This window comes from Ranitomeya variabilis, chromosome 3, assembly GCF_051348905.1.
Source record: "Ranitomeya variabilis isolate aRanVar5 chromosome 3, aRanVar5.hap1, whole genome shotgun sequence".
NCBI classification, from domain to species: domain Eukaryota; kingdom Metazoa; phylum Chordata; class Amphibia; order Anura; family Dendrobatidae; genus Ranitomeya; species Ranitomeya variabilis.
In genome coordinates this window covers 442,352,349-442,377,507 of record NC_135234.1, presented here as the reverse complement: position 1 = coordinate 442,377,507, position 25,159 = coordinate 442,352,349, and the positions used below count along the sequence as shown (strand labels likewise).

At 45.6% G+C, this 25,159-nt stretch overlaps 2 protein-coding genes across 7 annotated transcripts in view; one reads left to right on the top strand and one right to left on the bottom strand.

Moving 5' to 3' along the window:
• BKGD (beta-keto-L-gulonate decarboxylase) overlaps positions 1-6,567 on the bottom strand; it is a 54,967-nt gene extending 48,400 nt beyond the window's left edge. The window contains exons 1-2 of one of the 4 annotated variants that reach the window (XM_077296444.1): positions 6,441-6,567; positions 898-997 (exon numbers count right to left, since the gene is read on the bottom strand). In XM_077296444.1, coding sequence (XP_077152559.1) covers positions 898-955 — 58 coding nt within the window. In that variant the 5' untranslated portion in view covers positions 956-997; positions 6,441-6,567. Of the gene's footprint in view, positions 1-897; positions 998-6,440 lie in introns of those variants that run through there. The other 3 variants (XM_077296446.1, XM_077296445.1, XM_077296447.1) reach the window with 3 other exon arrangements.
• Positions 6,506-25,159, top strand: part of TAF1D (TATA-box binding protein associated factor, RNA polymerase I subunit D) — a 43,378-nt gene continuing 24,724 nt past the window's right edge. The window contains exons 1-4 of one of the 3 annotated variants that reach the window (XM_077296450.1): positions 6,506-6,636; positions 8,614-8,796; positions 9,558-9,936; positions 21,072-21,247. In XM_077296450.1, the coding sequence (XP_077152565.1) occupies positions 8,621-8,796; positions 9,558-9,936; positions 21,072-21,247 (731 nt within the window). In that variant the 5' untranslated portion in view covers positions 6,506-6,636; positions 8,614-8,620. Of the gene's footprint in view, positions 6,812-8,613; positions 8,797-9,557; positions 9,937-21,071; positions 21,248-25,159 lie in introns of all 3 variants that reach the window. The other 2 variants (XM_077296448.1, XM_077296449.1) reach the window with 2 other exon arrangements.

Sequence of the window (25,159 nt, the reverse complement as noted above, 5' to 3'; positions counted from 1 at the left end):
CGGGCGATTCTGAACGCGGCGATACCAAATATGTGTAGGTTTTTTTTTTTTTTTATTGATTTATTTTGATTGGGGCGAAAGGGGGGTGATTTAAACTTTTATGTTTTTTTTATTTTTTTCACATTTTTAAAAACTTTTTTTTTTTACTTTTGCCATGCTTCTATAGCCTCCATGGGAGGCTAGAAGCAGGCACAGCCCGATCGGCTCTGCTACATAACAGCGATCATCAGATCGCTGCTATATAGCAGAATTGCAGGTGTGCTGTGAGCGCCGACCACAGGGGGGCGCTCACAGCCACCGGCAATCAGTAACCATAGAGGTCTCAAGGACCTCTATGGTTACAATGGAGGAGCATCGCCGACCCCCGATCATGTGACAGGGGTCGGCGATGCGCTCATATCCGGCCGCACGGCCGGATGCGGTAGTTAAATGCCGCTGTCTGCGTTTGACAGCGGCATTTAACTAGTTAATAGCGGCGGGTGATCGCGATTTCACCCGCCGCTATTGCGCGCACATGTCAGCTGTAAAAAACAGCTGACATGTCGCGACTTTGATGTGCGCTCACCGCCGGAGCGCACATCAAAGCGGGGGTCCCGACATGTGACGTACTATTCCGTCACATGTCGGGAAGGGGTTAATCAGGGTCATTTTGATGTTTTGGGTTGTCATTATGATTTTAGAAAACACAGTAGTTTGACAATAAATGGCTTCACCCAACCACTAACTATGAGTGGAGAAAAAGTTTTGGTGTTATCATTCATATTCTCTGAAAAAAGGCCAAGAAAGCAAAAATTCAGCCGGGGTATGTACACGTTTGAGCACAACTGTATACAAGCAGAGCTCAACCATGTGTTGTATAAAAAGAGTATAAACATGAGAAAAGATGTAATGACTCACCACCAGCAAGATCTTCCAGGGCCGGTAAATAGAGAGCACAGCTTTCCGTATCTGCCATCTTTCCACACTGGTAAAGTAGAATATTTAATACAAAACGGTTCTACAAAAGACCAAAGTTCAAGCAACTATGACAGAATGCAATTAATGATTACAAAATTGAAACATAGAAATTGTTTTTTTCTAGTTAACTGAAAACGAATACAAAAAGAATTCCAAGCATAATTTGGGGATCAATGCAGCAACTGACCCATAAAGTGCTAAGGGGGAGGCGACTGTTAACCCCTTTCCCATCTTAGACGTACAGTTATCTACGGTGTGCTCCCCGTTTGCTGTGGGCTCCAGTGATGAGCCCGCAACTTGTCCTGCACATGTCAGCTGATTTGAACAGCTGACACGTGCCCCTAACAGCCAAGGGCTGAATTGCGATCGACTTGCGACTGTTAACATGTTAAATGCCCGTCAATCTCTGACAGTGGCATTTAACACGACTGCGTTGGAAGCACGTCATGAATCTAGCCCGTGTCACATGACTGCAGGTCGCAAATGGGTTGGCATGACAACCCGGGGTCTGCAGGAGGCCTCTGTGGTTGTCATTGCCAGATATTGCCCAGCTGTTGGCGCTCATAGCAAGTGATTATTTTAGCTACATAGAGAAAGGCTGAAGCCATGCTCTGTGTAGCACAAGCGATCGGATGATCACAGCTTCTAGTCTCCTATGGAGACTATTAAAGAAAAAAAAAAAAGTTTTAACCCCTTTCCAACGTTGGGCCTAGTAACACCTCCACGTCGGACTCCCTCCCTTTGATGTGGGCTCTGGCGCTGAGCCCACATCTTTCCCGGCACGTCAGCTGTTTTAAACAGCTGACATGTGCCTCTAACAGCCGCGGGTGGAATCGTGATCCACCCATGATTGTTAACTAGTTAAATGCCGCTGTCAATCTCTGACAGCGACATTTAACTCGCGCTTCGAGCAAGCACACAGAAAATCCCGCACATCGGTGACCCGTCACGTGATCGCTGGCTGACAATGGGTTGGCGTGACAATCAGAGGTCTCCAGCAGACCTCTATGGTTGTCATAGCCAGATTACTATGAGCGCCGCACGGTGGCATAGCAATTGAGCATTTCTGCTACATATAGGTGATCTGATCATCGCCTGTATTTAGCAGAGCCAATCGGACAACTGCAGCTTCTAGTCTCCCATGGAGACTATTGAACATTGCAAAGATTAAAAAAAAAAAAGTTTTAAAACTATTAAAAAAAAATAATAAAAAAAATATATAAAAAACACATATATTTGGTATCGATGCATTCAGAATCGGCCAATCAATCTAAAAAGAGAATTAACATGATTGCTAAACAGCGTAATGAAAAAAAAATCAAAACACTAGAATTACTTTTTTTGGTCGCCACTACATTGCAATAAAATGCAATAATGGGCGATCAAAAGAACGTATGTACACCAAAATGGTATCAATAAAAACCCCAAATCACAAAAAATGGAGAAGCTACAGGTCTTGGAATATGGCGCTTTTTTTGTTTTAATTTTTGTTACAAGTTTTTCCACCACTTAAATAAAAAAAGAACCTAGACATGTTTGGTGTCTATGAACTTGTATTGACCTGGAAAATCATAATGGAATTGGGCAGGTTGTTCTTTGCGAAGGATGTATGAATCTAGCTACATACAAGGTTATCCTGGAAAAACAGGTGATTCCTTCTGCTCAGCCGATGCTCCCAAACTCTGAGGACTGTTTTTTCCAGCAGGTCAATGCGCCATGCCACACAGCTAGGTCAATCAAGGTGTGGATGAAGGACAACCACATCAAATCCCTGTCATGGCCAGTCCAATCTCCAGACCTGAACCCCATTGAAATCCTCTGGAATGTAATCAAGAGGAAGATGGATAGTCACAAGCCATCAAACAAAGAAGAACTGCTTACATTTTTGTACCAGGAGTGGCATAAGGTCACCCAAAAGTAGTGTGAAGACTGGTGGAAAGCATGCCAAGACACATGAAGGCTGTGATTAAAAATCATGGTTATTCCACAAAATATTGATTTCTGAACTCTTCCTGAGTTAAAACATTAGTACTGTTGTTTCTAAATGATTATGAACTTTTTTTAACATTATTTGAGGTCTGCAATCACTGCATTTTTTTGTTCTTTTGACCATTTTTCATTTTCAGAAAATAAATACAAAATTTATTGCTTGAAACTTCGGAGACATGTTGTCAGTAGTTTATAGAATAAAAGAACAATTTACATTTTACTCAAAAATATACCTATAAAAAGAAAAAGAAGACAAACTGAACGTTTTGCAGTGGTCTCTTAATTTTGGGAGGGAGAGAGAGAGCGAGCTTTGCTGGTGACACTGCTGGGGATTTATTCAAAATTGAAGGCATACTGGACCAGCATGGCTACCACAGCATCTTGCAGTGGCATGCTATTCCATCCGGTTTGCGTTTAGTTGGACCATCATTTATTTTTCAACAGGACAATGACCCCAAACACACCTCCAGGCTGTGTAAGGGCTATTTGACCAAGAAGGAGAGTGATGGGGTGCTACGCCAGATGACCTGGCCTCCACAGTCACCAGACCTGAACCCAATCGAGATGGTTTGGGGTGAGCTGGACCGCAGAGTGAAGGCAAAAGGGCCAACAAGTGCTAAGCATCTCTGGGAACTCCTTCAAGATTGTTGGAAGACCATTCCTGGTGACTACCTCTAGAAGCTCATCAAGAGAATGCCAAGAGTGTACAAAGCAGTCATCAAAGCAAAAGGTGACTACTTTGAAGAACGTAGAATATAAGACATTTTCAGTTGTTTCACACTTTTTTGTTAAGTATATAATTCCACATGTGTTAATTCATAGTTTTAATGCCTTCAGTGTGAATGTACAATTTTCATAGTCATGAAAATACAGAAATTTCTTTAAATCAGAAGGTGTGTCCAAACTTTTGGTCTGTACTGTATATATCATAGAGAGATAGATAGAAATAAATCCGGTAATACATCTGTTGGGTTCTGTAAAATCACTGCAGGAGCCAACAAGATAGAAGAGATGGATTACATACAGTAAATACAAATAGAATAGGTAGATATATAGATGTCAGTGAGAAATACAATTAGTGCAGTGTGTGTGCAAATTACAGGACATGTATTTAACAAAAGATGTTTTTTTGAAAAAAAATGGCATGGGCGCCCACGCAATTTTCATAACCAGCAGAGGGAAAGCCAAAGACTGTGGGCAGATGTTTATAGCCTTTGTCCATGCTAATGTCCTTGGATTTTCAGCAGCAAAAACGTGGCAAATAATGATACCTGCGTTTTTTTCAAACACCCATTCAAGTCAATGGGTGAAAAAACGCTGAAAGTGACATGCTCTATGTCCAAAAAACGCAGCAAAGCACAAAATACTGATAACACAAAAAACCAATGTGTGTGCATGGGAATTCTGAAATCTCATAGGCTTTGCTGGTATTGTAAAAAGCAGCTGAAAATTAGCATAAAAAACGCAGCAAAAACACCCAGTGTGAATTACCCTAAGTGTGCAAATCGCATATATGCTTGGGGTGGGCATATCATTGGCACACAGGGGCCCAAGATAATTGTGCTGAGCCATTGGACTGCAAAGGGCCCTCAAAGGCCATGTTCGCACTTTGCGGTTTTTACCGCGGAACCGCGGCGATTTTGATGCTGCGGATCCGCAGCAGTTTCCATAGCGTTTCCATTTACATGTAAACCCTATGGAAACCGCAGTGCACATGCTGCGGGAAAAACCGCGCAGAAACGCAGCGGTTTAAAACCCGCAGCATGTCACTTCTTTGTGCAGAATCGCTGCGATTCTGCACCCATAGGAATGCATTGAACCGCTTACTTCTTGCATGGGGCTGTGCCCACGTTGCGGGAAGTAAGCGGTTAATGTGCGGGTGGTACCCGGGGTGGAGGAGAGGAGACTCTCCTCCAGGCCCTGGGAACCATATTTGGGTTAAAAAAAACAATAAAAATAAAAAATCATGTTATACTCACCTCTCAGCGCTGCACCAGGCCGGCCGGTCAGAGTTGCTGTGCGAACAGGACCTGCGGTGACGTCGCGGTCACATGACCGTGATGACGCCCGGGTCACATGACCGTGACGTCACGAAGGTCCTTCTCGGCACAGCATCTTTGGAACCGGAGCGCCGCGAGCAGCGCCGAGGAGATCCGGACATCAGAGGGTGAGTATAACCAATTTTTATTATTTTTACCATTACTATTGATGCTGCATATTGCTGCATATGCAGCATCAATAGTATAGGAGTAATCCCGCAGCGGAAATCGCAAAACGAACCGCGATAAATCTGCAGGGATAACCGCAGCGGTTTTGCCCTGCAGATTTATCAATTCCGCTGCGGGAGAACCCGCAGAGGGACGCAGCAAAGTGTGAACGTGGCCTTAGGCTATGTGCACACGTTGCGGATTTACTGCGGATTCGAAGCGTTTTTTTCCGCGCAGAAACGCTGCAGATCCGCAAAGTGATTTACAGTACAATGTAAATCAATAGGGAAAAAAAATGCTGTGCTAATGGTGCGGAAAACTGCGCATGGAAAACGCAGCGGATTGAAACAAGGAGCAGTCATTTCTTTGTGCGGATCTGCAGCGTTTCTGCACCCATTCCATAATAGAAATCTGCAGGGGAAAAAAGTAGAGGAAAAAATACCGCACACTCGAAACTGATATGATGCAAAAAGGTATATGCCAGATTTATTCAAATGTGAATAAATATTATTCATATTTGAATAAATCTGGCATATACCTTTTTGCATCATATCAGTTTCGAGTGTGCGGTATTTTTTCCTCTACTATTGACTTGACCACACGGTCTGATTTACCAGCACCTCCATATCCTTGACCAGAGTGCACACAATTATTCTTGTTAGTTTTTGCAGGGGTAAAAACGCATGAAATCTGCAACAAAACCGCAAAAAGTCCGCATAAAAAAACAAATCAAATCTGCACCTGCGTTTTCTGCCAGGAGATGCAGATTTTGTGCAGAAAATTCTGCACCCAAATCTGCAAAGTGTGCACAGCCTTACTGATCATCCGCCAGCGTGTCCAGTAGCTGGCAGTCAGTCTTGTTTTTAATCACGAGGAATTTGAGCTCTTCAAGGAGGGAGTGTGTGCTGGTGCTGCTGCTATTATTACTGACAGGAACTAGTGATGAGTGACCGTGCTTAGATAAGGTGTTATCTGGGCATGCTCATGTGGTAACCCAGTGACTGCTACGTGCTGTTAGAACACATGCAGGGACTGGCTGTTAGGTAATGCTTGAATGTGTGGCTGCTGTTAAACAGCCACCTGACATGTAGCCAGGGGAATGGAGCACCTCAGTCCCTGGCTAGCACAGGAGCATGCCCGGATAACACTCAGCATTCATAGCGCTACCTCTGGTAGCCAGCTGCAGTCCGCTAGTGCCCCATGTCTGTGTATGAGGCCAGTGCGTGCCAGCGTGGAGGCGGGACAATATGTGTGAACACAAGTCCTATCTCTACAGCACTCACTCACCCCAGATAACGGAGCCCTGGGCCCGCTCCCCGGTCCTCTCGGAGGAACACCCCGCCCAGTCACGTGCCTGACATCAGCTGGCCCTGCACTGGGAAGGAAGCTACGGGTCTGTGACCGGGCGCCATATTTATGAAGCCTTCTGATACAAGCCACCCAGGTGGCTACAAGGAAATGTCTCCTGCTCGGGACCCATAAGGTAACATTAGAGTGCCGGGGGAAGTGGAATATGCTGCTGCTTGGTCAGTCAGATCGTCCTGTACGCGGACCAGGCTCCAGTGTGCCCCCTAGCGGCCTCTGCTCCAGCGTGAGGATAAGGCTCTTCCTGGAATCCGGCATGTACCCGGCATGTCCCAGGCAGCCATTACCCCGAGGTGGGTGACGTCTTTGCCTCCATTCTCACCTGCGGTTTGGAGTTCTAAGGGTATGTGTCCACGTTCAGGATTGCATCAGGATTTGGTCAGGATTTTCCATCAGTATTTGTAAGCCAAAACCAGGAGTGGAACAATTAGAGGAAAAGTATAATAGAAACATATGCACCACTTCTGCATTTATCACCCACTCCTGGTTTTGGCTTACAGATACTGATGGAAAATCCTGACCAAATCCTGATGCAATCCTGAACGTGGACACATACCCTGAGGGTATGTTTCCACGGTCAGTAAACGCTGCTTGTTTGATGCTGCAGCGTCAAACAAGCAGCGTCCAGATGTTCCAGCATAGTGGAGGGGATTTTATGAAATCCCGTCTCCACTATGCGTGGAAACCCGCACGCGGCGGCCCTGCGACTCCGGACATGCTGCGCGTCTTTTCAGAACGCAGCATGCCCGTACACCTTGCGGGGACGCAGCGTCCCCGCAAGGCATATCACAGGGCCCTATGGCGAGGGGTGCGATGATCCCGGATGTGTACTGTACACATCCGGCATCATCGTGTCCCATTAAAGGGGCGGGGCTTAGCGCCGAGCGGCTTCGCCGCTGCGGCGATCCCGCCGGTGAAACGGACCGTGGAGACGTACCCTTAGGCTATGTGCACACGTAGGAAATGTGGTGCAGAATTTTCTGCACAAAATCCGCATCTCCTGGCAGAATCCGCAGCTGCGGTTTTTATGCGGATTTTGTGCGTTTTTTGCCACTGCGGATTTTTAACATGGACGGGTGCAGAAACGCTGCAGATCTGCACAAAAGAAGTGACATGCACATCTTTGAAATCTGCAGCAATTCCGCACTGATTTTTCCGCACCATCTGCACAGCTTTTTTTTTTACCCCATTGAAGAACATTGTACTGTACATCACAGTGCAGATCTGCTGCGTTTCTGTACGGAAAAATCTGCGGATCCGCAGCAATCTGCATCGTGTGCACATAGCCTTGGTTTCATTCCAAGTGAAATAAGTCGCCTGGGTCCTAATGGTTCTGTTGGTCGCTTTAAACTGAACCCTTTTCCAAATGAAATGCGTTTTAGGGCCAGAGATCCAGAACACAGAAATGTGATTCCAAACGTCCCATGTGAACAGCCCCTCAGGGTATGTGTCCACGTTCAGGTTTGCTTCAGGCTCTGGTCAGGATTTTATGCAGGTAAAATCCTGACCAAAAATGCACCTGAGGTCACTGGTAGGTCACCTGCGGTGTTCCTGCGTGTTTTGCTCATTGTAGCAACATGCTGCGTTCTGAAAAAACGCAACGCATGTGCGTTTTTGCGGGAATTCCGCATGCGTTTTTTAATGCATAGTGGAGACGGGATTTCATTAAATCCCCTCCACTATGCTGTAACATCTGGACGCTGCGTTTTTGACACTGCGGCTCAGCGCTGCGTCAAAAACGCAGCGTTTCCTAAACGTGGACACATACCCTTACACAGCATATTCCGGAACATCCGTCCTGTGGTAGAAGCGGATGGCCCCTTTAGGCTTTGTTCACAAGTCCGGTAGTTTTATTTTTGTATCTGTTTTGGGATCATAAAACTGTGTTCTTCTTCCAGATCCATTCGCTTGCACGGGAGCAGACGTGTCCTGACATGTCTTGTGTCTGGCTGCTCTCCAGCTGCAATGAGTTTTTTGTTTTGTCCCTTCTGATATATCCCTAATGATTACCAATATGCTGCAAGCCCTGGCTGCACCCGTACCCAGAGGTCAAATCCAAAGAGTCTGGTATAATGTAAGCTGTGTTCTTCATCAGGACCATCATGGACTCCTCGGTGGCCCTGCCCATGGATCAGTCTCCGGGATGTGAGCCCAGTCAGATCTCCGCTGACAGCGCTGGGAATTATTGTCGCTTCCAGGCACTTAACAGCGATTCGATACAAGGAGGAGAAAGTGAAAACCCCTCCGTCACAGCCAGCTCCACTGAGGATGACACCAGGCAAGACCATCTGACTAATTCGCCTTTCTCCATGAGTACAAGTGGTGCTAGTAGGTGTTCAGTAGCACAGGACACCATAACAGGCTGGTCATTCCTGTTCTCGTGCTACCTTGCAATTCAGAGCTTGTATCACACCATACAATAATAGTAATCATATTCCAGCCAGCCGTAGGATGCTTCCTCTTTAAAAGTGGTCATGCACCTTGAGAACAGAAGGCTAGGGCCCCATCTTTCTTTTTCCAGACAGTTGCTGTCATGGAAGATTCAGGACCCCCTCCCAACCCCATGCACAGAAGACGCTTTGCGTCTTCTGCCAGGTTCATCCTTGTGTTTGTCAAATATGTCCCCAGTGTTGGCCTAAGGCTACTTTCACACTAGCGTCGTGCACTGCACGTCACTATGCGACGTTGCAGCGCACCGACGCATAGTGTGGAAGCGCCGCACAAAGGGGGCAGCGGATGCTGTTTTACATCGCATCCGCTGCCCCACTGTGATGTGCGGGGAGGCGAGGGCGGAGTTCCGGTTACGGTTGCAACGTGTGGCAATGCGTCGCACTGCGTCGCTAATTCAAGTCTATGGAGAAAAAATGCATCCTGCAAGCAGTTTTGCAGGATGCGTTTTTTCTACAGAACGACGCATAGCGACATGCAGTGCACGACGCTAGTGTGAAAGAGGCCTTAGACACATTCCTGCACACTCCTAGCCTTCTCACAAATTGATCTTTAATCCTGTTCCAATTTTTCTTTCTTTTTTGTATGCAGTAGTTTGTTCCAGGATGCGGTCAGCTGTGCCCCCACTAGGACTACAAGAAGGCACAATATAACTCCTCTTTCGAGTACTACTTCTGATGATTCATCCGACTCAGATTTGTCATCAAGAAACCTCCCACTGTCCCAGCAAATAGCAGAGTATTTGAAAAATCCGTTTCGAAGACATAGCAAGCGGAAAAGACAAAAATCGAAGAAGAAGAAGAAAAAAAAGCGCCCTGCCAAACAAAGCAAGTCCCCGAGGGTTACCGCCCGCAGACCATTCTATTCCATTCCCTTGGAAGAGCGAAAAAGGCGCTTGATCGATAAGGGGATTCCATTTCCTTGTGCGCCATTAAAGTATCTACCATTCAAGCAGTATTTTGAATATGAGGTAAGGTTCTCACTCGACACGCCTTTTTCATTTTTAGTCACCTCTTTTTGCAAAAATTGGAAATTTCTTCAAGTGATGATAGACCAGATTGGCTGAGGTTAGAGAAACGCCAATCTTTAGGGGCAGTTGCTTTTTTTGTTTTCCTTGCTAGGGCATTGTAGGGTTACATGTTACGGTTGACATTATTGGTCATCCTACAATTCATAGTCTTGCCTAGTCAGCCAAGGAGTTGCTCTGGCTCAGAGTTGGGCACCGAATGGTTTCCTCAGGTGCAGCAGCACTTATAATTCCTTACCGCCATATGACATACAGTTACATCTTTGCTGGTAGTTGGTGGCTGTGATATTCAGCCAACATCTGCCTCTGCTCGCTGCTGACAGGGCACTTACAGTGCATTTTCATGGGGTTGTCATTCTATGCACTAATCGGCGCCAGTGTGGCCCAATTGCGGGTGCCCATGGGTTGCTATGACGACCAGGAGTCTGTTGAAGACTTCCAAACCTGTTATTACGGAGCTCCTTTAACCGCCTTTTAACCTTTTTCTGCCATCGGATGAGATAGTACTTCCGATGGCAGTATCCCCGCTGTGAGCCCGCATCAAAGCCGGGACATGACAGCTGTTTTAAGGCCAGCCTCACACTAGCGAGTTTTACGGACGTATGAGCGCATAAACTACGTCCGTAAAATTTGCATTACACACGGCCCAATGATTCTCTATGGCCCAGCTCCTATCTGCCGTATATTACGCATCCGTAATATACGGTCTTGTACGGCCGTAGAAAATCGCAGCATGCTGCGTTTGTCACCGTATTGCGCAAAAAAATCGCCAATGAAAGTCTATGGGGGCGAGAAAAATACGGATTCCACACGGACCAGCAGTGTGACTTGCGAGAAATACGCAGCGGTGTTAGTGAAAAGCCGGTAATTCAATTGCCGGCTTTTCATTTCTCCTTCCCAAACCCGACAGGATATGAGACATGGTTTACATACAGTAAACCATCTCATATCCCCTTTTTTTTTTTTTTTTGCATATTCCACACTACTAATGTTAGTAGTGTGTATGTGCAAAATTTGGGTGCTGTAGCTGCTAAAATAAAGGGTTAAATGGCGGAAAAAATTGGCGTGGGCTCCCGCGCAAATTTTCTCCGCCAGAGTGGTAAAGCCAGTGACTGAGGGCAGATATTAACAGCCTAGAGAGGGTCCATGGTTATTGGCCCCCCTGGCTACAAACATCTGCCCCCAGCCACCCAAGAAAAGGCACATCTGGAAGATGCGCCTATTCTGGCACTTGGCCACTCTCTTCTCACTCCCGTGTAGCGGTGGGATATGGGGTAATGAAGGGTTAATGTCACCTTGCTATTGTAAGGTGACATTAAGCCAGATTAATAATGGAGAGGCGTCAATTATGTCACCTATCCATTATTAATCCAATTGTATGAAAGGGTTAAAAAACACACACATTATTAAAAATTATTTTAATTAAATAAACACACAGGTTGTTTTAATATTTTATTGCTCTCTCAATCCACCTGAAGACCCTCGCTTGGCAAAATAATAAACCAACAATATACATACCTTCTGATGAACTGTCACGTCCCACGAAGTAAATCCATCTGAAGGGGTTAAATCAATTTACAGGCAGGAGCTGTGCTAATGCACTCGCTCGTACCTGTAAACCCCGGGTGCTGAAAGGAAAGCTGGGTGATCTGTACTTACATTGAGTCGCGGTGAGGCGCCCTCTGCAGGATGAACTCACATGAACTCGAGCGTGGGAACTTTTCCAAGGCTGCAGTTCATGAGAACATCCAGCAGAGGGCGCCTCACCGCCACATACGGAGGATGCCATGCGCAAAATACGCTGACACACCCTGCCTACGGATGACATACGGACCACTATTTTGGGGACTTTTCTGCGTATTACGGCCATAATAAACGGACCGTATTTACATACGCTGAGTGTGAGGCCGGCCTAATAGGCACGGTTGGGATCCACCCGCGCCTATTAACTAGTTAAATGCCGCTGTCAAACTCTGACAGCAGCATTTAACAAGCGCTTCTGGCCATCTGGCTGGAAATGCGCGCATCGGTGACCCCTGTCACATGATCGAGGGTCATCGGCGCGTCGGCATGATAGCCAGAGGTCTCCTTGAGACCTCTGTTTGTTGATGCCGGATTGCTATGAGCGCCACCCTGTGGTCGGTGTTCATAGCAAGGCTCTAATTCTGCTACATAGAGGCGATCAAGTTATGGCCGCTTCTAGCTATTGAAGCATGCCAAAAGTAAAAAAAAAAAAAAATACATTTTCAAATCGCCCCTCTTTCGCCCCATTCAAAATAAAAAAAAAAACAAACAAAAAACCTACACATATTTGATATCGCCGTGTTCAGAATCGCCCGATCTATCAATTAAAAAAAAAAAACCTGATCACTAAACAGCGTAGCGAGAAAAAAATCAAAATGCCAGAACTACGTTTTTTGGGTAGCCGCAACATTGCATTAAAATACAATAACGGGAGATCAAAAGAACGTATCTGCACCAAAATGGTATCATTAAAAATGTCAGCTCGGTGCGCAAAAAATAAGCCCTCACCCAACCAAGATCACGAAAAACTCAGAACCTACAGGTATCGGAAAATTGCGTTATTTTTTTTTTTTAAAGCAAAGTTTGGAATTTTTTTTCACCACCTAGATAAAAAAAGAACCTAAACATGTTAGGTGTCTTTGAACCCGTAATGACTTGGACAATCATAATGGCAGGTCCGTTTTAGCATTTAGTGAACCTAGCAAAAAAGCCAAACAAAAAACAACTGTGGGATTGCACTTTTTTTTTTCAATTTCACCGCACTTGGAATTTTCCCGCAGGTGACCGCTGACATCCTGCTGTATTGGCCCCGGACAGTTTTGTTACTGATGGGACGGATTAATCCTTTAAATAGCCTTGTCGATTGCGACAGCAGTATCTGAGTGGTTAAAAGTGAGTTAAAATGCCCCCCCCCTGGCAAGATCACCCCAGACTTGTGATTGTAATCGCGGGTGCTGATTAGTGATGAGCGAGTATACTCGTTGCTCGGGTTTTCCCGAGCACGTTCGGGTGACCTCCGAGTATTTGTAACTGCTTGGAGATTTAGTTTTCATCGCGGCAGCTGAATGATTTACAGCTACTAGCCAACAAATGGTATAAATGAACTGTTCTATGAAACTGGAGCGTTATTCCATTGGTGAACACTGGAGAAAAAAAAAAAATAAACATGCCAACAATTGGTATAAATGAAAATGGTAAACTGTCCCTCAAAAAACAAGGCCTAATATGGCTTAATTGGGGGGGGGGAAAATAAAACCGTTACAGATCTCAGAATATGGTGATGCAGAAACAAATCAGTTGTTATAAAAAATATTATTTAGTTTGTAAAAGCAGCAAAACATAACTATGTAAATCTAGTTTCGCTATAATCGTACTGACTCAACAAACAAATCGGTCTTATCACTTTTACCACGCAAAAGATTGGCTGAATTGCTGTTTTTCGTTAATTCTGCATCTGAAAACGCTGATTAAAAATCAATCAAAAAATATTATACACCCCAAAATGGTTAAAAAAAAAATCTCCCAACTTGTCGTAAAAAAGATACGCCCTCGTACAGCTCTAAACAATAAAGTTACAGCTTACAGAATATGACAATGAAGAAAACTATTTTTATTTTTTTTAATAAAAAAGCATTTTTACCGTGATGGCAACAAAACATAGAAAGCCCCATATAAATGTGGTATCACTGTAATCGCACCGACCCAAAGAATAAATCCGTTTTATCACTTGTACCACACAGTGAACCCCCACCCCCCCCAAAAAAAGAAAAAAAATTCTGGTACTGCTGTCGATTTGTTCATATTGCCTCCCAAAAATTATAATAAGGCTCTGCTCACATTTATCCTGCGGCCTCTGCTGAGCGCTTCCATCAGGGTTTCCATGTGAATCCCCCCAAAAATGCAATTCAGACGAAAACTCCCATGGAACCACTCACTTATGAAGCAAATGGAGTCACTTTGGACTGGTCTGTGTTCCAGCATTGTCCCAACATTTTAGGCATTGTTTTAGAGCACAAGATTGGACGACCACATATCTGTGCACGCCTTAAAAGATGGATACAACTGGAACAGATGCCAAACTGACCCAAAAGTGTCTCCATCTGCCTCATTATAGTGAGAGGTTCTGTTGGAGGGTTTTGTCTAAAATCTAGTGAACTCTGCAGTCCCAAACAGTTGTTCCGGAGGACTTAGGGTATCATCACATTCGGGAGAATTTGCGCAATAAACTGGCGTCCACTTTCACCTAATTAACGCTTTGTAACTGGCAAATTTGCAGCAATTTAAAAAAAAATTAAATAAATAAATATATATAAAATTATTGCTTACCGGAGTGGTGGCTGCGGTGGAGCGGGGTCCCAGGGTTGCTGCTGGGAAAATGGCTGCCGGGGGTGGCGCAGATGGAGATTCTTTGCCCTGTACCTTGTTCAATCTATATTTACCCCAAAATGTTTTACTTGACTTGATATCATTTTGCAGTTAAAAAACAAATAGCACATTTTTTTTGCCTTCCCTTCAAAGAGCCATAACCCTTCCTTTTTTTTTTTTTTTTATAAATAGACCCACCTATTCTTGATTACCAACCTTGCTGAAGTTGCAGCCCACAGCTGTTACTTTTGCCTAACTAGTTATAAAAAATACAGGGGACCCCTGCTTATTTTTTTTTTTCTTTTTATTTTTTCCTTGAGGGGGCATTTTAATAACCTGGAAAGGCTAAGTTTACACCTGAGCGCTGATATTAATAGCCTGGGAACCTTTTATGAATATTGTCTCTTTCTCAGAATATGAACACAAGCTCCCAACCGCCGACTTTCCCTCAGCTGTTTATGAAAATTATGGGGGACCCCACTTATTTATTTACTAGTACAGTGAAATACACACCCAAGGTAGCCTTAGGCTATGTCTCCACGTTAAGGCTACGCGGCGGTATCGCCGCAGCGGCGAAGCCGCTCAGCGCTAAGCCCCGCCCCCTTAATGGGACGCGATGGTGCCGGATGTGTACAGTACACATCCGGGATCATCGCACCCCTCGCCATAGGGCCCTGTGTTATGCCTTGCGGGGACGCTGCGTCCCCGCAAGGTGTACGGACATGCTGCGTTCTGAAAAGACGCGCAGCATGTCCAGAGTCGCAGGGCCGCCGCGTGCGGGTTTCCACGCATAGTGGAGACGGGATTTCATAAAATCCCCTCCACTATGCTGGAACATCTGGACGCTGCTTGTTTGACGCTGCAGCGTCAAACAAGCAGCGTTTACTGACCGTGGAAACATACCCTTAGGGTATGTGTCCACGTTCAGGTTTGCTTCAGGCTTTGGTCAGGATTTTATGCAAGTAAAATCCTGACCAAAACTGCACCTGAGGTCACTGGCAGGTCACCTGCGGTGTTCCTGCGTGTTTTGCTCATTGTAGCAACATGCTGCGTTTTCGCGGCAAAAACGCATGCGTTTTTTAACGCATAGTGGAGTTGGGATTTCATGAAATCCCATCCACTATGCTGTAACATCTGGACGCTGCGTTTTTGACGCTGCTGAAAAACGCAGCGTCAAAAACGCAGCGTTTCCTGAACGTAGAAACATACTCTTAGTTTACAGCCTTCAGGTGTTCCAGCAGCTGGAAACTTCAGTAACCTTAAAATGTTACTCAAAGTTTAAAGGGAACCTGTCAGCAGGATTGTGCACAGTAACCTACAGACAGTGTCAGGTCGGCACCGTTATACTGAATAAAATGATAGCTGGGGTGATGAAATCCGTCTTGTGGTTGTTGTTTAATCTTTATTTTCAGTTTTGTGTTAATGAGATTCTCGTGCCCTAAGGCGGGGCTCATGCATTAGCTATTCATAATGCAGACTGCTGACCGGTCACTGATCCCTCACTGACCTGCCCCCTAGTTTGCATAATGAATATATACTCGAGTATAAGCCGAGATTTTCAGCCCATTTTTGGGGGCTGAAAGTCCCCCTCTCGGCTTATACTCGAGTCATACCCAGGGGTCGGCAGGGGAGGGGGAGCGGCGGCTGTGTAATTATACTTACCTGCTCTCGGCGCGGTCCCTGCACGTCCCTGCTTCCAGCTCTGCATCTTCTTCCTGTACTGAGCGGTCACATGGTACTGTTCATTACGGTAATGAATATGAGGCTCCACCTCCCATAGGGGTGGAGCCGCATATTCATTACTGTAATGTGCGGTACCATGTGACCGCTCAGTACAGGAAGAAGATGCAGCGCTGGAAGCAGGGACCGCGCCGGGAGCAGGTACGGTAAGTATACGGGGAGGGGGAGCGCTGCGCGATAGTCACCTCTCCTCCGTTCCGGTGTGGCTCGGTCTTCGGCGTCCTCTGGCTGTGACGCTCAGGTCAGAGGGCGCGATGACGTGGTCAGTGTGCGCCGTCTGCCTGAACGTCAGTGCGGATTACGCTGAAGACGGAGCCACACAGGAAAGAGGAGCAGGTAAATATTAAAAGTGCGGGGGCCTGAGCGACGGAGAGGTGAGTATGTGATTTTATTTTTTTTGTATTTTTTTTTTATCGCAGCCACAGCATATGGGGCAAGTGTCTGTATGGAGCATCTATGGGGCCATAATGTTTGTGCAGCACTATAAGGGGCAAGTGCCTGTATGGAGCATCTATGGGGCCATAACGTTTGTGCAGCACTATAAGGGGCAAGTGCCTGTATGGAGCATCTATGGGGCCATAACGTCTGTGCAGCACTATAAGGGGCAAGTGTCTGTATGGAACATCTGTGGGGCCATAATGTTTGTGCAGCACTATAAAGGGCAAGTGCCTGTATGGAGCATCTATGGGGCCATTATTAACCTTTATGCAGGATTATATGGGGCATATTTTAATATGGAACATCTAATGGGGCCCATCAAACTTTATGGAGCATTATATGGGGCTCCTGATTCAATATGGATATTCAAAAACACTTAACCTTCTGATATCTCAATTAATTTTACTTTTATTGGTATCTATTTTTACTCTTGAAATTTACCGGTAGCTGCTGCATTTTCCACCCTAGGCTTATACTCGAGTCATTACGTTTTCCCAGTTTTTTGTGGCAAAATTAGGGGGGTCGGCTTATACTCGGGTCGGCTTATACTCGAATATATACGGTACTAATGTGTGTATTTGAAAAAAGACATGTCGCTTCATCAAAATGGCGGTGCCTGCGCACTATCACTTGTCAGTTAGTGCCTATTATATTGCTGTGCTGAAAAGAAAAAAAAAAAAAAAACCATCAAAATGGTGCCGTCGGCTGCGCTGCACATTAGCATCTATCGCGTACCGATAGATGCTACTGCACAAGCGCCTCCGCCCTCCCCTTGTTGCTGCAGCAAAAAAAATTGACACTACAGCAAAATGGTGATGACACAGGGATGCCATCAGTGTGTATGTGAGCAGGGTGTTTTGCAGCCCGTGCTGCTACCGGAAACACTGACGTCTGAAAGAGCCCTTAGTGAACTCTGTCATTTACCTAACTTTGTCTGACTTTTGCCAATTTTTGGGAAATTATGTTCAGGAATCGGAATGAGCTATGTTCGTGGAGAATTTGTGATTCGCAAACGTTTTCCAAACAAGTTTGCTCATCCTTGTTTGTGACACGTTTCCAGTCAGAGCTTGTTAAATGCTGTTGTCAGTGATTGACAATAGCATTTAACTTGTTAACAGCCTCAGGTAGATCTCTGATCCACCCACATCTGTTAGAGGCACTTGATGGCTGACTAATTCGGCCATCAAGTGCAGGAAAAAATCAAGGCTCAGCGCCAGAGCCTTCATCAAAGGCGGGGACACTACTCATGACGTGTATGTATGTCATCAATCATGTAGGGGTTAAATACATGTTCATACCTGGTTCTGCACTACAGCATTGCGTTACGTAACGAATGGAAGCGGAGGCACAGATGGTGAAGTGCACATTTGTTTATTTCTATTTTTGTGGAACCACGGGATCACAGTCTGGGGGGCTCCGAAGGGGGCGTGACTATGTGAACTCCAAACACCCGTAGTAAGGCCCCCCTCAAACGGGGTCCGAATGGAATGTCCGAAGGACACAGGTGCTACCTCCAGTTAGACCCCGCACACGTGGGAGCTGGCCCTGCGAAACGGATGCACAGACAGGGATAACAGATAGTGTAGACTTGAGTAGCGGGATGCAGCTGGATGGGACGGAGCTGGCACAGGCATCGTCGCAGGTAACGGAGTGACGGACGGCTGAGCAGGATGGAACTTGCACTGGTGTCGTCCCGGGTATGGAGTATCAAGCCGCAGATATTCTAGAAGACAAACGGTATTTAGCTGGGAACTGGCAGTACACAGGAAAAGCACAGCAGATCACAGGAACGTCAGAACACTAATCAGGATACACTTGTTGCTCCGGCGCCCTCCCTATGACAGAGGGGCCAGAAAAAGCACACACTACAACACCATTGGTTAACAGCATATTTTTAAAAATGTGTGCGGTCCCTTTAAGAGACCGGAAGCGCGAGCAGGGGCAGAGCGGTGACCCCGCGGCAGTACGGGCATCACAGTAGGAGGACACGTTAATCCTTGAAATTTAATATGTAATTTTGCTCATGTACAGTTAGGTCCATATATATTTGGACAGAGACAACATTTTTCTCATTTTGGTTATAGACATTACCACAATTTAATTTTAAACAAAACAATTCAGATGCAGTTGAAGTTCAGACTTTTAGCTTTCATTTGAGGGTATCCACATTAAAATCGGATGAAAGGTTTAGGAGTTTCAGCTCCTTAACATGTGCCACCCTGTTTTTTAAAGGGACCAAAAGTAATTGGACAATTGACTCCAAGGCTATTTCATGGACAGGTGTGGGCAATCCCTTCATTATGTCATTCTCAATTAAGCAGATAAAAGGCCTGGAGTTGATTTGAGGTGTGGTGCTTGCATTTGGAAGGTTTTCCTATGAAGTGAACATGCGGTCAAAAGTGCTCTCCATGAAGGTGAAACAAGCCATTCTTAAGCTGTGAAAACAGAGAAAAAACCCATCCGAGAAATTGCTACAATATTAGGAGTGGCAAAATCTACAGTTTGGTACATCCTGAGAAGGAAAGAAAGCACTGGTGATCTCATCAATGCAAAAAGACCTGGGCACCCACGGAAGACAACAGTGGTGGATGATCGCAGAGTAATCTCCATGGTGAAGAGAAACCCCTTCACAACAGCCAACCAAGTGACCAACACTCTCCAGGAGGTCGGCGTATCAATATCCAAATCTACCATAAAGAGAAGACTGCATGAAAGTAAATACAGAGGGTTCATTGCACGGTGCAAGCCACTCATAAGCATCAAGAATAAAAAGGCTAGACTGGACTTTGCTATAAAACATCTAAAAAAGCCAGCACAGTTCTGGAAGAACATTCTTTGGACAGATGAAACCAAGATCAACCTCTACCAGAATGATGGAAAGAGAAAAGTATGGAGAAGGCGTGGTACAGCTTATGATCCAAAGCATACCACATCACCTGTAAAGCCCGGCGGAGGCAGTGTGATGGCTTGGGCATGCATGGCTGCCAGTGGCACTGGGCCACTAGTGTTTATTGATGATGTGACACAGGACAGAAGCAGCCGAATGAATTCTGAGGTATTCAGAGCCATACTGTGTGCTCAGATCCAGCCACATGCAGCAAAACTGATTGGTCGTCGTTTCATACTACAGATGGACAATGACCCAAAACATAAAGCCAAAGCAACCCAGGAGTTTATTAAAGCAAAGAAGTGGAATATTCTGGAATGGCCAAGTCAGTCACCTGATCTCAACCCAATTGAGCAGCATTTCACTTGTTAAAGACTAAACTTCAGACAGAAAGGCCCACAAACAAACAGCAACTGAAAACCACCGCAGTGAAGGCCTGGCAGAGCATCAAAAAGGAGGAAACACAGCGTCTGGTGATGTCCATGAGTTCAAGACTTCAGGCAGTCATTGCCAACAAAGGGTTTTCAACCAGGTACTAGAAATGAACATTTTATTTAATATTATTGAATCTGTCCAATTACTTTTGGTCCCTTTAAAAACAGGGTGGCACATGTTAAGGAGCTGAAACTCCTAAACCCTTCATTCAATTTTAATGTGGATACCCTCAAATGAAAGCTGAAAGTCTGAACTTCAACTGCATCTGAATTGTTTTGTTTAAAATTCATTGTGGTAATGTCTATAACCAAAATGAGAAAAATGTTGTCTCTGTCCAAATATATATGGACCTAACTGTACATTTGTCTTGACTGAAGTTAACCAGGGTCCGCAGTAGAATAGTGTATCCCATGGAACCAGGACTGTGGAGTCTGAGTCCTGGAGTTGGTATAAAATGGACCGACTCCTAAAATATATAATACATTTGTGTCCTGTAGTACAATGCAGGATGTGCTGTAAATGTTTGCATAATAATTTGGGAAAGTTATGAAATGTTGTCATAATTGTCTGTTCTGTTCCCGATCTCAGGATCTGGGCTTTTAGTGGAGATGAATCTGTGCTGCACTTTATGTACCGTACATGCTCAGTAGTGACCAGTGCAGGGGAGTCGGAGTCAGGGAAACTGAGGATCGGAGGTTTGGCTTAGCGACTCCACAGCCTTGCATGGAACTGTCAGGTCGCACAAATTTTGTACTTAAATGTACATTCACACACATCATGTATCCAATGTGAGTAAATGGCATATTTCATACTTCAATCTGATGAATCAAGATAAAAACTTTCTAAATATGCACAATGCTCTACATACCACGTAGAGTAATCACAGGTTAGCTGCATAGAATGGCGGTGGGACTAGTCTTACTGTGGATCCACCAGCAAATCTGCTGCAGAAATCAGTGGTAACTTTGTATTTCTGCTGCAAATTTTTTGAATATCCATTAACCTTTTTTCCTTAATGCAAATGCTATTAGGGACATAACTTTGCTAGAAGTGTCATCCATCTATTTTTTTTTTTTTTTTTTCTTTCATATGAGAACATTTTGACACCTTGTCCAAACAATATGTATGACACAATATGCTCAGGCAAAACCTGGACAATTTACTTATGCAATTTTTGTATTTTACGCAGCAACATGTGTTGGGTGGATTTCTTAACCATATAAAAGATCTAAAATATGAAAATACCCTGAAAAGCTCTCTGAAGGACATGAGTGTTGATGAGGATGGGGAATCTGAAGACTTTCAGATGAGGAAATATTCCTACTTGGACGAAGATGGGTCTTTATCACCAATTTCTGAGCCGGGGTAAGCATCATTCATCTCGTCATTTCACACTGAAGGAGGATCCGTTCTTATAGCTGTAGCTTCATTACTTGTTTAACCTAGAAATATAGACTCCGCTTTATTAGGAGTGATGTTTTGTACCCCAATCTTAATGAAGAGGCGTGCAGTAATAAGATGCGCCAAATCCAATAAGAGGTGCCTTGTCTTTCAGAAGCATGCAGTGAATCCACTTCTTGTGAAAGGGCTTTTCTGGTTTTGGAATACTTGCCCTGGCTGCAGTTTGTTCTTATTACTGGAAAATACACATTAGGATCATCTGCAATTGAAATGGATAGTTTGTGTTTAGTATATAAAATAATAATATTATTATTAATACCTGGACATGCTTTTTTGAAAGCTTTAGGCTATGTGCACACTTTCAGGATTATTAGCGTTTTTTCGGCCGTTTTCCGCCGAAAAAACACTAACAAAAAAAGCTTACAGAAGCATCCCATCATTTTTAATGCATTCTGCATTTTTCTCTGACGCCCATGACGGCACCACGGAGAAAGAGAGGGGATCCGCCCATCAAGGACAGGAAACCTACAGATAAAAAGGCGGTACCTCTCTCCCGCATCAGTTGGTTTCCTGTCCTTGATGGGAGACTTACAGACTTACCGACGGAAGACGTCGTGGGAATCCAGGTCCAATCGGTCCGACTCAGGCAGCGGGGGTCCCTCTGCCTCGGCTGATGTGGTTGCCTGAAGCGCCACCGCTTGGGCTAGTAGGCCTTTAAGGGTGCGCGGGGGGAGAGGGTGGCATGGACAAGGCCACCTACCCAGGTAAGATGGGAGCAGCAGCCGCTCTGGACATGGCTGCGGAAGCATCCAGAGGGGTCCCTCTGTGCATGTGGGGGGAGTGATGCGGTGCCCTCCCCAGAGCGTCAGCATGCCGGCAGCGGAATCCGGGCGCCATCCTGGAAATTCGGGCCGGTCTGCGCGGGATCTCGCGATTCTCTCGCGAATCCGGACTGCGCAGGCGCCGGCCTACGAAGCGGAGCTGAGCAGCGCTACCGCGCATGCGCGGATTTGAAAAGACGGCGGGAACGCCGCATAAAGGGGGAAAATTGCCAGGTCAGGCGCTTCTATAGGCCAGTAGAAGCAGAAGCAGCCGCAACATGAGTGACCCGGAGGCATCACCCCGGCAAAAATCACCAACACCACCAATGTCACCGCAACAACAGCAGCAAAAGCGACAACACCAGGAGGTCACCGGTAAAGGACGCCAAAGGTCCCTGCACAGCAAGGAATCCAGTATGGCATCAACAAGGATGACAGATGCAGAGCATCCAGAACCGGTATTTATGGGTCCGTAAGGTGGTAAGTGATCTTCGTGAAAGTCAATCCATTAAGGGCATATTTCTCTTTTCTTACTTAGGGGAAGAAGAGCTTAGGAAAATCAAAGCATAGGATTTGCGCCCTTTGTAGAGAGGACCTTCTGGTTACCTGGGAGAAAAGACTTTGTAGCATGTGTATACAGCAGACAGTATCCAAGGGGCTTCCCAGGTTCGCAGCAGACCTTAAACCACTGATAAAAAATCAGGTGGAAGACACCTTTAGATCCCTAAGGGGGGGGGGGGGGACAGAGGAAGTCTAGACACAGGTCCCCATCTCCTGCGTCTAATAGTCCGGATAGTGATGACGCGGTCTCAGACACATCTAACTCCTTTTCAGGTTCTTCATCTTCCTCCTCTTCCGGGGGGGTGGTGGGGGGCACAACTGTTTCCCTTTGGAAGACACAGACGGCCTCATTAAAGCAGTTAGAAGTACGGTGGGGCTCACAGACCCCCCCCCACCCAAAAAGATCAGTCCAGGACATCATGTTTGGGGGTCTTCAGCAAAAAGAGGAGAGCATTTCCTCTTAATGAGACTATATCTGCATTAATCAAGAAAGAGTGGAAAAAACCCATAAGGAAGGCATTATTAACACCAAAAAGAAAATACCCCTTTGAGGATGAATCCTACTCCTACTGGGAAAAAGCCCCTAAACTGGATGTCACCATAGCTAAGGCATCTAAGAAATTTGCTCTCCCTTTTGAAGACATGGGGGTCTTGAAGGACCCTATGGACAAAAAAGCAGACGCTTTTCTCAAAAGTTCCTGGGAGGCAGCTGGGGGAGATATAAAACCGGCGGTTGCTGCCGCGTGTACATCTCGGTCATTAATGGTTTGGTTAGACCAATTAGAGGGCCAACTAAAAGGGAAATCTTCCTGGGATTCCATTCTAAATACCTTACCGGTGATGAGGGGCGCAGCCGCTTTCTTGGCAGATGCCTCCGCTGACTCAATCAGGCTAGCTGCCAGATTGGCAGTTTTTTTCTAACGCGGCTAGACGTGCCCTTTGGCTTAAATGTTGGCCAGGGGACTTACAAACAAAATCAAAATTGTGTACCATCCCCTGTGAGGGCGAATTCTTATTTGGCCCCACCTTAGACGACATCCTGGAAAAAGCAGGGGACAAAAAGAAATCTTTTCCTTCCCTAGGGTTCCCTTCCTACAGGAGGCCCTTTCGGAGCAAGAGGATTTTCCGAAGGAAGCCGGGGAAAAACCAAGATAAATGGGAAGATAAAAGAAACAAGAGTAAAGGGTTTTTATTCAATAAAAGCCCCGGTGACAATAGAAAACCTCCCCAATGAAGGCTTGCCCCAGGTGGGGGGAAGACTGTCCCTCTTTCTCTCGGCCTGGGAAAAGATTACCAGCAGTCCGTGGATTCTAAACATAATAAAATCAGGACTAAAAATGCCATTCCTCAAACTCCTTCGTCCCTCCTTCATGGCAACATCGCTGAGGTCTTCAGAGGAAGAGCAGCTAGCTCTGGAAAACGAGGTCTTGGGACTGGTAAACAAGGGGGTTCTTCTGGAGGTTCCCCCTCAAGAAAAAGGGCAAGGTTATTATTCCCCTCTGTTCCTGAGGAAAAAAACGGACGGGTCTTACAGGACTATCATAAATTTGAAGAAACTAAACAAATACCTGGAGATCCAGGCTTTCAAGATGGAAGCAATAAAAACATCTATAAAAATGATGTTTCCCCGGTGTTTCATGGTAGTCCTGGACCTGAAGGACGCATACTATCACGTCCCCATCCACAGAGATCACCAAAAGTTTCTCAGGATAGCTGTCCACATCGGGGGGGTGTTATACCACTTTCAATTTTCAGCTCTCCCTTTCGGGCTAGCCATAGCACCAAGAGTTTTCACCAAACTAGTCGCAGAGGTAATGGCTCACCTGAGGGAGCAGGACACGCTGATAGTGCCATACCTCGACAACTTCCTGGTAATCGGCACCTCGCCCCTACACTGCAGCAAACAGCTGTAATTTATTTTTCTCTCTAGAAAATCTGGGATGGTTGATTAAACTTAAAAAAATCCAGGTTGCTACCATCCCAAATCCAAGAATACCTGGGTCTCACTCTAGACTCCATAAAACAAGAATGCCGCCTTCCAGCAGAAAAGATACAAAAAATTGGGCTGGTAACCAGGATGCAAACTCTCCCCTCCATAACCCTCCGCCAAGCCATGTTGTCATGTCGGACGCTGTTCAGACCAGGTCGTTCGACAGACAGCGGTAATTCCGCTTTTGACCACTATTTGCTCATTGGCGTCGGCTAGATTTTATCTACCGTGTTTCCCCGATAGTAAGACACCCCCGATAGTAAGACGTAGTGGGGGTTTTAGCGGGGTCGGCTAATGTAAGACACACCCCTGAAAGTAAGACATAGTACTGTACGTTGGAAAAATATAAGCCATAGTACCGGTACCTTTTGCTGCATTACCCCGCTGCCCGGAATCAGAGCTGGGAAACCACGTGGTCCCGATGATTAAGTGCAGTGAATATTTATTAGCTGCTCCCCGCCCACCGATCAGCTGAGCGGTGAGCAGGGAGCAGCAAATGAATAC